The sequence below is a fragment of the Falco peregrinus genome, chromosome 3 (assembly GCF_023634155.1).
Source record: "Falco peregrinus isolate bFalPer1 chromosome 3, bFalPer1.pri, whole genome shotgun sequence".
NCBI lineage: Eukaryota > Metazoa > Chordata > Aves > Falconiformes > Falconidae > Falco > Falco peregrinus.
Window position 1 is genome coordinate 77,075,585 of NC_073723.1, and position 13,924 is coordinate 77,089,508.

The window sequence follows — 13,924 nt, forward strand, 5'->3', positions numbered from 1 at the left end:
TAAGATCATTTGCGTTGCTTACAGTATGCAAACAAGCGTACTGTGATATCTTCACAGTGTTCAAAGCACAGAAAGAACCCCAAGGTATGCTGCACCATTCCAGGATCTGAAAGAAAACTCAAGTTCTGCCCCTAGCGCAAAAAAAAAACCCAAACCAAAACAAAAACCCCAAACCATAATCTGTATTAAGTGTCTACTCTTCATTGTGAATAGCAGCAGGCAAAGATCAGCACCTTTCCACTCCGTTTCTATAAAAGCTCTTTTATGCAGCTATACAGTGCAGAAGGGCTGCAGATGCATCCCTGCCAAAGATCATGCAGTTTAGTGTCAGTCTTGGCTGATGTGACACTTCAAGACCCGATCCAGTGCATTGAATAAACACGGGAAAGGATGCAGAAGCAGCAGGCAGTTACCTAATACTGTCAAGTCTCAATAAAAAATGACAAGCTGAGACATTTTGGCAGGCTTTCGGAATACCTAATAGGACAATGCTTGTGTAAACCGGCCTAGAAGTAAGGTTAAAGGAAGTAAATCCATAGCAGAAAAAAACTTTAGAAGCAGCAAATTATTTCAGTCCAAAGCCCCTTTGATCGTATCTGACCATAGAGTGGCAGAATTAGTCCCGCTGATTGTTTTCATGAGACATGATTCATGTCCAGTATTTTATACACCGCAGTTCAGAAGTGCTCCCACCCGAGCCAGAATACATAAAGGTTTAACTTATCGGCGGCGCGACTGTGTGAGCGAGTATACCTATGGATTTGCTATGGCATTTATAAACCCGTATTGCTTCCACACTTATAGCTGCGGAAAGGGAGCGAGACCCCGGGGGGTGTGTGAGCGTGTGTGTGTGTGTGTGTGTGTGTGTGTAGGGTTTTTTTTTTTTTCCACGGGAACACGTTAGTTTCCCCAAACCACCGGACCGCGCCGGCGGCAACGCCGAACGCGGGAGCATTTCAGGGGGACACGCCAGGGACACGGGGGGCGGCGGGAGGGGAGGGGGGAGGCGGTGCGGTGCCGTGACCCCCCCGCCCCGCGGCGGGACACGCCGCTTCGGCCTCCCCGGCACAGGCGAGCCGTGTCCTCCCGGCTGCGCTGGGGCTTGTCCGTTCTTCAGCCCTCGCCGTTTTTTATTTCGCGATTAACTTCCCCCATCCCCTCTCCCGCCCGCCCGAAGGGGCGGGAGCGGCAGCCCGGGGCGGGGGGGACGCGGGGCGGGGGCAGAGCCGCCAGCTCGGCGCGCAGGACGGGCCGCCCCGGCGCGGAGCGCGGCGCCCCCAGGCCACGGGCCCGGCGGAAGGCCCAGCCGGGGGAGGCCCCGCGCCCCTGCCCCGCCGCCGCTCCTCTCCCCTCCCCGGCCCGGAGGCGGCGGCGAGGGCCAGCCACCGCGCAGACGCCGCCTCAACGGCCGGCGCGATCGCCGCGGCAGTTGTTGGAGGCGCCGCGGAGCTCGGCGCTCCCCCCCGCAGCGCTCGGCGCTCCCCCCCGCAGCGGGGCGAGCGGGGCCGAGGGGCAGGGGGCCGTCGGGCTGAGGGCGAGCGCCCCGGCCGCCGCCACCACCACAGGTGGCCTCCCGTCGCCCGCCTCAGCAGCGCCCCCTGCCCGCCGCCCGGGCTCGCCCACCTCGGCGGCGGCAGGAGGGGCCGCGGCGCGGCCCGCCCCGCCGTGCCGGTGGCGGGCGGCGCTGCAGAGGGCGGAGCGGTCGGTCGGGGCGGGCCGGGCCGGCCGGCTCCCGGCGCGGGCCGGCTCCCGGCGGGCGGCGCTGCTGCGTTGCTCTGGGAGGCGGCGCGGGGCCGGGCGCGGAGCTGCGGGCTCGGGGGTGTGAGCGGCCGGGCAGGGCGCCCCCAGGATGCTGCGGTTCCTGCGCAGGACCTTTGGCCGGAGATCGATGCAGCGCTACGGGCGAGGAGCCGGGCGCGGAGCCGGGCGAGGTGGGCTCGGCGGCGAGGGGGACGAGCGGGACGGGGGGCTACGAGGAGCCGCCGCCGCCGGCTCGGGAGGCTTCCCCTCCTCGCCGCACCCCGGAGGAGTCGTGCACAGCGCCGGAGCCCCCGTTCACATCCCGGCGGCCGGCGGCAGTAAGCCGGTGCTGCAGTGCCGCGTCCTCCTCCTGGACGGGACCGAAGTCAACGTGGAGCTGCCGGTGAGTAACGCGCGCTTGCCTCCCCTGCCTGCAAAACAGCACTTGCATCTGCCCTCTCCCCTCCTCCGCATCGTCGTCGTCGTCCCCTTCGGTGACAGGTCCCCGCGAGTGCCCCCCCCGCGGCTGCACGACATGCGCCGTTCTCCGGGCAAGCCCAGCTAGTTTTTTCCTCCCCACCGCGGGCGTCCTCGCTGCCGTAGCTGCCTGCAAGCACCTGCTGCCAGGTGCGCGGAGTGCCTCCCCGCCATGACCGCCTCTCCGCTCGCCCCCCGCCCCCTTCCCGCCGGCTGCAGCCTGCTGCGTCCCTCATCCCTTCCCCCGGAGCCCCCGTGGAGGTGGGCGCCTGCTCGCCTCCCCCCTCGCAGCCAGAAAACAGCCCCCTGCAGCGTTGCCTTCGGCGGCGTCTCTCCCAGGAGGGGCTGCCCCTGCGCTGCGGGGCGCTGCCTGTGTGTCGCCCCGGCCGGGGGTGGGGGGGCTGCCCGCAGACCCCGCCCGACGGCACCGCTGGCCTTAGGGGCACCACGGCGTGCCGCGGGGGCCGGAGCCGAGCCTCTGCGGGGGAGCGGTGCCTTTGGCCTCGCTGCGCCCCGGCTTGCGGCCGGCGGAGGGGCGGCTCCCAGCCCCGCAGCACCTGTGGCGCCGGCGGGAGAGCGAGGCGAGGCCAGCCGTGAGGCGAGGCCGCGCTGTGCCTGCCGCGGCGGGGGTCTGCGGGGGCACCGCCTCTTTATTTCTTGTTTTCTAACGCCCCCGCCGCCCCCCTGCCGGCGGGAGATGAGCGGGGCTGGCCGAGGGGCCTCGCTCGGGTGTGTGACGCGGAGCCGCGCACGGCCCGCGTTGCCCTCCGCCCGGGGGGGCTGCCTGAGGCGCTTCTCCCATCCCGGGCCAGCGGCCGCCCCGTGCGGGCCGCCCCGCCCGGCTGCTGCAGGGCCGCGGTCCCAGGTAACCCCTACGGCTCCGGGGCAGGGTCCGCCCGCCCGCCCTGCAGCCGCTGGCCCGGGGGGCGGCCCGGCCCGGCCGTGAGGGGGCGGCGGGGCCGTCAGCGCCTCAGGCGGCGGCGGGGGCCGGGGCCGCGGCTCGGGCGGGTGCGGGGCCGGCGCTGAACTTTTCCCCCTCCCGCCGCCGCGCCTGAGGAACGAGGAAGGGACGGTGCCGGCCAGCGCGGCTCTGCGTGTGTTTGTGTTCGCCTGCTTTGAAGCCCGGCCGCGTTTGTGAGTCTTTCGGCACCCCCAGAGCCCGTTGCGTGCCCTTTTACCTCTCTTCAAGGAAACTGCACCGTGTATATTACTAACGTACAGAGTCGGGGTTTGCCAGACGTTCGTTCCCCGCAGCTGCTAAATACTCGACACCCGTCCTCTGTTGCTGACCTTCCCCGCCCCCCCGACTCCCCCCCCCCGCCCTTCTTGAAAACCAAACTTCTTGTGGAATAGTGTCAGAGTTCATCATATTTGAAAAATATTTAATCTTCTACCCGAATAATCACCAGACATTAACAGTTGGTCTGCAAAAGCAGGTGGGGAAGCTTACCATTAATGAGTGAAACAACCTGATAAATTGTGCACTACTTCATTCTCTGGGAGTGTAAAAAAGTGTTTTTTTCAGAGTATCTTTTGAATCTTGTTAGGTGTTTTTCATATTAATAATTATTTGTGTACATTGGCATCATTTCACTAAAACGTGGAATTTCACAACCCTATGGTTTCTGCTTGAAAGAAACTGAAGAGATGGGGTGAGACTCTTACAAGTGAAATTAGAAGCATGTGAATGGAGCCACCTAGAGATACTTGCTGCAGAACTGTCAGGCCTCCCTTGCCTTAAAGACTAGATCACGCGTTTCCAGATATTTGAAATGCTAATATATTTCCTCCCCTCACATCTCCTTCACAAGTTGCTGCAGTCCTCCTAACATTTCTGCACAAATCTTTTCTAAAGACTTGAATGTTATCAGCATGCTACGGATTTACTTACAGAGGTCTGTGTAGATAAGCTCAGTAAGTATTTTGCTTAAGGTTATACTTCCTCTGATTTATCAGAGTTCAGCTTTTGCTGTAGAGCCTGTTTAAGATGGTCTGTGGTTTTGAAGCATCAGAAAATGAGGTAATGGCACTCTTCTTAGTCCTTGAGTTTTGAAAGTATATGGAAGTACCTGCTTGGTCCAGTAAAGAAACTGTGGAGCACTCTTGCTTGCATTTGACCTCCAAATGAAGCCTAGACTGCCAGTGTTTTCAGAATGTGAACTGCACAACGTGGTGGTTGTGGTTGATTTGTCCAAGGATAGGGTAGGAAGTTGGTATTTTTTTCCATTGAAATTCCTAGACTGGTGGAGGACTCTGGAGCATGTAATAACTGTCAATATGTCGAGCATTAAAAACTGTTCTGTTGAATTACGTATCTTCCTCGTGCTTTTCCCCTTTCTTTCACGGAAAGTAACACCCACACTGAGAGTCAGAAAAACTGAAAGAGGCGTTGCACCATAAAGTAAAGTTTCTCTCAGCTTTGCAGCTCTAGATTTTATGGGATTGGGGCCTGAAGCAGAACATGCTTCAATACTCCAAAGCTGTGGTACAGGACTGTATTCAGTGGTACATTCGGTGATACAGAATGAATTCAGTAGCATCTTTTCCATTAAAAAAAAAAAAAAAAAGCTTATGGTGGTTTCTTTCCATTTCAGCTCAAGTTTTGTTGAAAGGAAGGGCGTGTGGGCTTTGTCACCAGTGAGCAGTTTACCCATGAAGTCAAATTTGTAGATAATTGCAGAGGACTTCACTGAGCTGCTGGCTGTGTTCACAAGCACTTTTTTCAGGAGATACTGGCATCTGTAAAATGTGTTCTTTTTACTACCTGCAAACATTACACCCCAGTTGTCTTTCCAGTGGAAAATAGGAACTTGTTGGTATTAGGATATGGTACTCTTCCAACTACAACTTTTTAGGCTAAGACTTCACTAGAAGTAACTGAAAGGTTTATTAGATTTTGAAGATGACAGGATGTACTTGTTTGTGTGGATGAATGACAGAAAAGACACAACTGAGGGAAAACTTTAGCTATATGTGTAGAAAAAAAAAGTTTCAGTTTTTTTTGTTGACTTACTGTGTGGGATTTTTTTAGTATTCAAGTAAAACTGAAACCCTGAAACTTTTGTCCAGGTTAAATGTATCGGGTTCTGCCGCAGTGTTTTCTCATATGTGAGGGCTGATGCTGGTGTTGGAAAAAGAAATCCTATATCGGTAGGTTGATAACTGTCTTTGGGTTAACGTTATCATTTATGTGATAGTATCTGTATTAGAAACAGCAAGCACATCTGGTAAGCTCCTGTCTGCTCATGGTGATAACAGAAGCATAGATCTACCCTGATCCCCAAGTCCTTCCTTAGCTTGTTCTTCTCTAGGCTGTATAGCAGTATTGTGACCAGTCACGTTTTTTCTTGTATGCATTTCCACGCTCACTTCCTTCTGGGGCGTTTGCACTTTATTCTTTTTGCTGCATGTCCTCTGCCTTCAGACTACTGCATCTGCCAGCCTGCCCTCCTATGGTGCTGTGTAGTCTTTCACTTGTAGGTGTTCTCTACCTTTCCTGAACTTATTTCCTGCCCATACAGATGTCAACATAAAATTGTTCTGAGCACTGTAGATACCCCTGGATAACCGTTTCTATACTCAGCTTCTCCATGAAATTTCAAGGATTGCTTAATGATGCGGGCTTTTTTGTTCACTCTTAGAGCAAGAATCGTGTACTTTGAAAGTATTCTTTCTAAATAGAATAATGCACTGGATGGCTTTTTAAACCCACGAGTTCCTCAGGGCCCTGTATTGAATGTGAGATGCTATTAAGGTTGGATCTGTTGTATAGGAGTGAGTGGCAGTTGACCGGTTCTGTTGCTGTGGGGTGATTTCCCATGGGAAGGGGAGCATAAATGGTGTCATTACTTCCTCTTGACCTGACACCACATCTCTGTACATCTGAAATCTAGTTATAAGAACTGACACATGGAGAAAAATACTTAGATGAGAAACCGTCCTTTCCTCCTTCTCACATAGGTATCAGTGTATTTTTTACCATTGAGAACCTGTTTAGTACCTTTTGTGTTGCATCTTTGCTTGCATTGGAGGCTGTTACTTGTTTAGAGTGTAACTCAGCTGTAGGTAGGTTGGAAGGCCACTTGCCTACTGCTGTCAGAACAGTCTTGCCTCTGTTCTTCTGGAGGACTCATGCCTTTTAACGAAAAAAAAAACCCTGGTTATGGTTGATGCTGTGTTCTTACATAAAAATGCAAGGAAAGAGCATTGACATTTACGCAGTGGTGATGATGCCTGCTAGTTAACACGTAAATGGAACAGTCTATAAATGGTGCTCAGATGAGGCCAAAAAGCCAAACTTTTGTTAACTTTAAGACATGGTTGCTGGCATTTCTAAAAACTGAGTCTCTTACTTTTTAGTTCAGTGCATCTTACTAAAGCTTTAAGGGAGGATATATGAAAGATAGCTATTCAGTGGGGCTGTCCAGAATAGCAGGAATTGATATCTCTTTTCTTAATGCCACTGAAAATAGTATTCTGTGTAAGCTGGGGGAGGGCAGGAGGGGAATGACTTGGGTTTGTGTAAGCGGGATGCAAAAGAGGGATCCTCATCCTGCAGAGCAGATAGAGGATACTTTAAATTTTCTGTGACATGAAGCCACAGCAGTCAACATGTTGTCTGTCATAAATACTCCATCCTAAAAATCTTCTTGCTCTGATAAATTTCTGTGCTGCTATGAACGTCATTAGAAAGACCAGTGTGATGTATTAGCAAGTAGGTGATGTTTAATGGTTAAATTAATGAACAAGGCAAATATAACTCCTCAAATCTATGAATTGTTTTCAGATGGATAGCTTTTGCATTATTTCTTTGCCTTCCTTTTGGTCTGTTTTAATAATTGTTTTGGCTGCTATGGAAACACTTCAGGACAGGGATAGTAAATGTTCTTCAGTACCGTTTTCTAATCTCTAGTTACCTATGCATTGTATCCTTTTTTTGTTGGAGTAACAAGAACATAACAAAATTTGCTGTCTGGCTTCTATGCTTACATTAAATGTAAATGTTAACTCTTGTGTAGTCATGTCTATCTTGTAATTATTGGTTAATATATTTTTGACTTGATAAAGTTAGAAATTTCAGGAGAGAAGTAAAACTTTTTTTTTCTTTTTTATCACACATGTTTTTCTAATGATGTTTCAGGAATAGTAATTCTAGAGAAATGCACTAATATGCATGTAGACACTTAGATTTAAGTCATTCTCTGGAGTCTCCTAACTGAGGAGTTAGTCCCCACCCAAATAGATATATTACATCAGATGGGGAACATGATTTTTTATTAATTCTTTAAACCTTTTATCACTTAAAGTGAAATTGATAATATGCCTTTATGCAGAAGTTACCTTTCAACAGCATAAAATTAGAATACTTGCTGGAAAATGTTAAAAGCATATTTGCTGCACTGGAATGGTCTCTCATGTTCATGAACTCCTGCAGGCACCAGCACCTGTAATCCCCTTTATAAACTGATAAAGCTCCATTTGTAGGAGGAGTTGGGTATTTTGCTTCTGCAGCTCATGTTGAAATGCCTTTTCATTACCTTACAGCTCTGATCAAGTAACTGTAGCTAGAGCTCGATGTGTTGTCTTCTGGCAGTAGCCTTTAATTATCTTTTCCATGTACCGTATGCTTTGATGCATTGCTGTGTATACTGAAGGTGTGTGAAAAGCATTCGTAGTAGAATCACGTACAGAATCAGGGACGTACAGCCCCAGAGAAATAGGAATGAGGTGGGGTGTGCACATGTGACTGCAGATGTGCTTCAGAAATGCACAGCATTAGCTTCTTGAGAGAGAAGAGGGAATTTCAGCTCTTGATGTGCTCACCAAACATCCCCAATAAATCTACAGCAGCTAAAAGGCATTTCAACAGTACATAGTAGAACAGGGAGACAATGCACAGTGTTTTGTTTTGGCATATGTTAGATAAAATCTGCGTGTGAGTTCCATTAGTTTTTTATGGAAACCAATACCATTTTTCAATGCAGTATAGATAGACAGGATAACAGGACTGCTGCCGCAAGGAGTTGACAACCAGTAAGGTGGAGAAAGCCAATGGTGAGAGTAATGTACTGCAAAGACAGAAGTATGAGCACCTGGTACTGATTCTCTGATGGAGAGCTTATGTGTTTGGAGTGATCAGGAGAAGATAAGGTTGTATAAGGCATTCTTTTGGAAGCCTTTTTTTTATAATGGACTAGAACACAGCTATGCTTTGGAGAGTAACCATGTGAAAAGTCGGTGTGGCTAGGCCTTTTGTTTGTTGCCACAAAATGCATTTTAGTAGCAGCTGTTTGCCCTGGCCTTAACTATGTGATCATGAACACTGAAGAAACTCTGAAGACCACCATGGGTTTGAATGGAGACGGTCAATAAGAAGGAAACTTTCAGAGCAGCTAGAAAATACGAGTTTCTTGTAAACAGTGTCCATCTCATGTTTTGGGTTTGGTGTTTGTGTTTTCTTTGCCCCCAGTGGTTGGTTCTGGACTAGATGGCTGTGTAGCAAACCTGTAGCCTCAGGCTCTTAGTGGTGGTCCTGAAAAAGAAAAACAATGTCATGTAAAAAGTTCCTATGAGGCAGGAAATAGGAGGAAAGAGAGTTTGGAAGTGGCAGCCCTTCCATACAGAAGAGCAAGCAGATAGCTAGTTTTGTTTGGATTGCAGGAGGTAGGTCAGGAAGAAACGGGCTGAAACGTTGAAGACACTAGAAATGGTGCATAAAGTATGGGATATATTGTCAATCCAGTTCTCTGAAACAGTGAGGACAGATATCTCTACTCCTGCTTCTCTGTGTGTGCTTTTCTTCCTCATGTGCTTCCTTCTGCTTCTACTTGGAGCGCCTCTGTAACTATCACTTTTTCTGTAACTTTCTCTGAGCGGCTGGCTTCATTTAGTGTCTTGCTTTCTCCAAGCATAGGTCCATTTGCTGATTTGGGGCTTCTGTTTTTAAATTCCCAACCATTTCCACCCACCTTTCTTCACAGTCTTCTCCCTGGCCAAATTCTCTATACTTTTTCTGTGTGGATATGATCTGTATTACTAGCATGGTCCCTACTGAATTTTCTTTTTAGTAAGAGCTAATGTCTTTTAGTTTTGTGGGGTTTTCTTACTCAACCCTGTTTTCCCAATCCATAAGAGCAGTTTTCTTTGCATCCGATGAGCAGCTACGTAAGCTGTGAAACAGTTCACCATGGAGTATCTCTTCTAGGAGGCACTTTAATAAGCATGAGAGGTTTGCTTCCTTCTGGTTTGGGCCTCAAGCATAGTTCTCTGTCCCATTCTCTCCTGTCAGTTTAGATCACTTGTGTGGTTCTCTGCAGCTGCCAGAAATTTGAAATGCTCCTCAGTCCTGTTCCTTCCCTATGAAAATGCTGTGGCCAGGGGTCTGTGGCTGGCACAGCAGCTCATTCAGCCAGCTTGACTAGCAAAGTGCCCTGTCTGTCAGAGCACAAATGGCACAGGTGACTGCTGGTTCTGAACATTCCCAGTTGTAGAGCAGACATTAGGGGAACACTGGTAGTGATCAGTGAAATAGTTAATTCAAAGGTTAAACCTCCCCACTTTAAAAATGCATGGTTTCATATGAGACAACAAAAATGGACCTGAAAACTAAAATGGCATGGGAAAGAGGCTGAGAGAAAAAGGGAGAACATGTATGTCATTGAATTCGTAGACCACTTGAAAGCAAAATATAGGGATAAGTACAAATAATTTATTTTTTGCTCAAAGGATGAAGTCAACAGCTGTTAACTATATGTGCAGTGTTGTTGGGTTAGTATTTTAAATTACTTGAGAAACACATGGGGTTTTTTAGTATTTGTTTTCCAGTGCAGACAATGGTAAATGTTCTTTTATTCTTTCCACATTAGAAATAAAAGGGTTGGAAGGTAATGAAGTGTTTAGAGTGACCATCTGCTCTTCATTTGACTTGCTATTTCCATTTATTTCTATGCATCAATTTAAATATGTCCTGGACCATTAGCTACATTGTGATGAGATTATTTTGAAATATTTCTTGAAGTTCTAGATTCAGGCTCCAGCTATGAAGCATGAAAATTATTAAGAGTTAATTTTTACTGGCTGTGTATGTTTTTTATCTGTACAGATTCAGTTTATTTCCCTTCCCTGTTATGGAACCACAGATAGTTTATCCAAACAAATACCAAATGTAGTCTTTTTTTCTTTTTTTTTTTAGTATACTGACAAACACGTTGAATTGAGTTGTTACTGTGTTTCATTATTTTAATACGTGTGACAGGTTATATAATAAATAAGAGACTGAAAATCCTAATGGAAGGTCCAATGTAATGTTTATGAAAGGCAACTAATTCTACACAAGTATTTGCGGAGTGTAGGTCCTTGCCTTTGAAGAACATGGACTCATATGAACCAGTATCAAATGCACAGTTAGAAAAGCATAGTGTTATAGCTTGGGAACTGTGACCTGTAATTAAATTATTGTAGAATGCAATATTATTTCAAAGGATAACTTACCCAAGGTTGAATTCTTTTGTGGCTGTTGAAAATAATGCTTTTCACAGTAGTTCTTCGTAGTACTAGTAATTGATTATATGTGTTATTTTCCTTGGTGTGTGTTAGTTACAAAAAAAATAAATGTAGACTTGAGAGGAATTTTGTAGTTTAGTGGTCTTGGCTGGGAAAACACCTATTTATTTTTCTGCCTAAACTGAGACTAAACAAGGAAACCACTTCCCATTTTTAAGTTTAAATTTTCTTACTGTGTGCATTTCAAATTTGAGGTCTTGTACGTTATGTGTTAGACCATAGGCAGTTTAATATGGTAGTGTTAAGCTTTAACATTATCCTAGGCTGTGAACAAATTCTCATTTTAATATTGATGGATAAAATAAACATATTAACTACATCACATCTTTTCTGTTGGTGCTAAGTCTGAACAAAATTAATGTCCAAATGTTAACCTGCCTCAACTGTGCATGCGAATTTTCCACAGTTTCTGAGAAAAGGAGTAGCTCTGTTAAGTTCTCTTTTTTTCTCCCTTGTTGCCATCCAGGTCAAGGCTGTTTTCTGTCATTTAAATGTATCTTTCTTACCTTGTTAGTGGTTCCCAGAGCTGTGATATGGTATGATTTTAAATTGAGGGCTTACATTTCTGTAAAAAAAAAAACAACCAACCAAGCCCAAGAACTTCTATTTTTGTAAGCAGATCTGAAAACACTAGTACTTTGTACAATTGTTGTGTTACAACAAAGATTACTATTCAGTAGAGATGCAAATCCTTAGTATGTAGGTTTTATATTCAGGCTACTTACTGAGTGGAAATTCTTCCCGAATAATGAACCCTCCATGAGTGCTTTGCTTTGAGAGACGATGAATGATGAGTCTGTTATCTGCTTGAATTAAGCAAGTAAGTGAAGAGTGGTGGTGTTCTTCAAAATAGGTCGTATCACTAGGATAGGCAACAAACACCCTGGAAGTGTAAAGTCCAGTGGGCAGTATCTGCTTACCTTCTCTCATGTTGTGGTCTTTGGATGTGTATTTGTGTGAATCCAGACATATTGCTGTAGCTCTGTGGAGGGAAGAGCTCTTTTTAATACACTAGCAATATAACTTCTTTGTTGTGCAAAAGACTTGTTTCTTTACCTCTCTCTTCCTGCTATTTCATATACTGGGCTTGTTTGTTCTTTTTTTTCCTTTTTTTTCTTTTTCTTTCCCTGTTCTTCAACAATGAAGAGAGGGTGGCAGGATGTTTTCTTGTTTGTTACTGACAGCTGCTTTCTCCAAGGAGGAGTGTCCCCTCTGTGACTGCTCCTGAGCCCACAGTCTTGTCTGCCAAGGCCATGTTGTGAGCTGCAGCTGAGAACACCTTGCTGCAGGGTGGCTCTACGTGTTTTCCAGTGTCCGCCTTGCACAATTAATTCTGCACACAGCCCTCAGCAGCGTGTTGGAGTTCTGTTCTTGACTTCCAGTTAATTAGAAGGTGTTAATTTTGATAGTGGGGTTTTTTTCCAATGGGGAGACCTGCTTACTAAGACAGCAGAGACTGCTGATTCCTTGCAGAGAGGCCACTGAAGCTACTAAACGTTGACTGTAGCACTTTTCCCATTCTCCTTTAAGCTGATTGCTTAAGTGATCACCTGCCTGTATGTCTGCTGCCTCCCTTCGCTCCCTTCCTCTCATACAATGATACTTCATAGTTGGCTTTTCTCTGTTGGATGAACTGTTACAAAACTTGTACGATAGGGAATCAAACCTTTGTTTTTAATGTGAAAATGGGGGAGCCTTTGGGACATCAGAACATTTGTCACAGTACTCAAATTGTTTGTTGCAAACAGTAGGCGTTTGGAGGGGAAAAAATTGATTATTTTGATAGTTCATGAAAGGTGCTTAATATATTTTAGGAAGTCAATGTATGAGGAAATAATCTGAACAAGTATTTTTACAGTATTCTTAACTTTAGAACTGCAAACAAATTGAGGTTACTTACCGCCTTCACTTCTTTCTCTTGAATTCTCTGAGCCATCTCCTCTTTTGATAGTATTGCTTGCAATCACTTTTTTCCTGTGTAGCATGTTGATGCACAATGTGCGTTATAAATTTTTCTTATAATAAAACCTTTCTGATGCATCATTTCTGGCTTTAAAAAGTAAAGATATTTTCGAAGTATGGGGAAAACAAGGAAAGAGTTCAAGCATTTGTCTGTGTATTAGTGAAAAATACACTGAAGTTGATGACTGCATTCCTTGGAGGGGAGTGGGAACAGAAAAATTCAGTGCTGAGAAACAAAAAAAGTGAGTTTTTTGTTTGCTGCTTTTGAAATTTGCCAGCAGATATTTTCACTTTACAGCTTGTGTGCTTGGATTTTGGTGTATTTTCACATTAAACACCCAGCATGTTTTGGTTTATAACTGGATTTCTTGACTTTGATTTCTTCCCCCCACATGTTATGGTATTAGCTACTGATAGAAGTATTTCTTCTAGAAGAATTTCATCTTGCCTTGACAGAGAGAAACAGAACATCTGGTAACATTTCCAGCATGTTCATAATCTGAAAACTGTCAGACAGAACAGAAAGCTGTGGTCTTTCATAACTAGAAAATACTATTAATCAGAAGTTTGTTTCAGAAAGCAATTTTTTTCCCTGTTACAGCTGTCAATTTCTCAGCATTTGTGTAATGCCAGGAGTGGAGAACTTTCCTGGCTGCTTCAGGAAGCTGAGGGCTGGAAGCTGCCTAGGAAGAGGAAATAGTCTGAAGAACTTCTGTGGCTTCACTGTTGACTTTCAGGAGCTGTTGAAAGTGGGCAAGGTGAAGTGCAAGTGCTATCTTGAAGGGCAGCCCTCAAAATGAACTATACTTATTTTGCTTTCAAGATTTCCAAGGCATTTTACTGTTTACTGAAATCAAAAGTTATTTCTTAATTGAAGGCAGATAGAGCTTTCAAATAGTACTAAAACCTTCAGCAAGGTGTTCGGAAAGCTGTTTTTGCAAGATACAGGGCAAATGATTGGTTAGCTTCCAAGGGAGATAGGACAATATTTAAAGAGTATGAATTCCTCTTTATTGCACATGCACTAACCTAATTAACTGGATAAGGCTGTCAAGAGTAGGGCAGCACTAAATGAGTTGTGGGAGCTACCAAATATAGATTTCATGAGAAGTCCCAGGCCTGGGGGAGCTCTCCCTACAGAGAGCAGCTCTCTGAACAGTGCCACCTGCTTTCCTGCAGTTTT

At 46.4% G+C, this 13,924-nt stretch overlaps 1 protein-coding gene across 3 annotated transcripts in view; it reads left to right on the forward strand.

Moving 5' to 3' along the window:
- The first annotated feature begins 1,500 nt into the window (after positions 1–1,500).
- EPB41L4B (erythrocyte membrane protein band 4.1 like 4B) overlaps positions 1,501–13,924 on the forward strand; it is a 172,612-nt gene continuing 160,188 nt past the window's right edge. Inside the window, exon 1 of one of the 3 annotated variants that reach the window (XM_055800199.1) lies at positions 1,501–2,143. In XM_055800199.1, the coding sequence (XP_055656174.1) occupies positions 1,850–2,143 (294 nt within the window). In that variant the 5' untranslated portion in view covers positions 1,501–1,849. The remainder of the gene's footprint in view (positions 2,144–13,924) is intronic. The other 2 variants (XM_055800201.1, XM_055800200.1) reach the window with 2 other exon arrangements.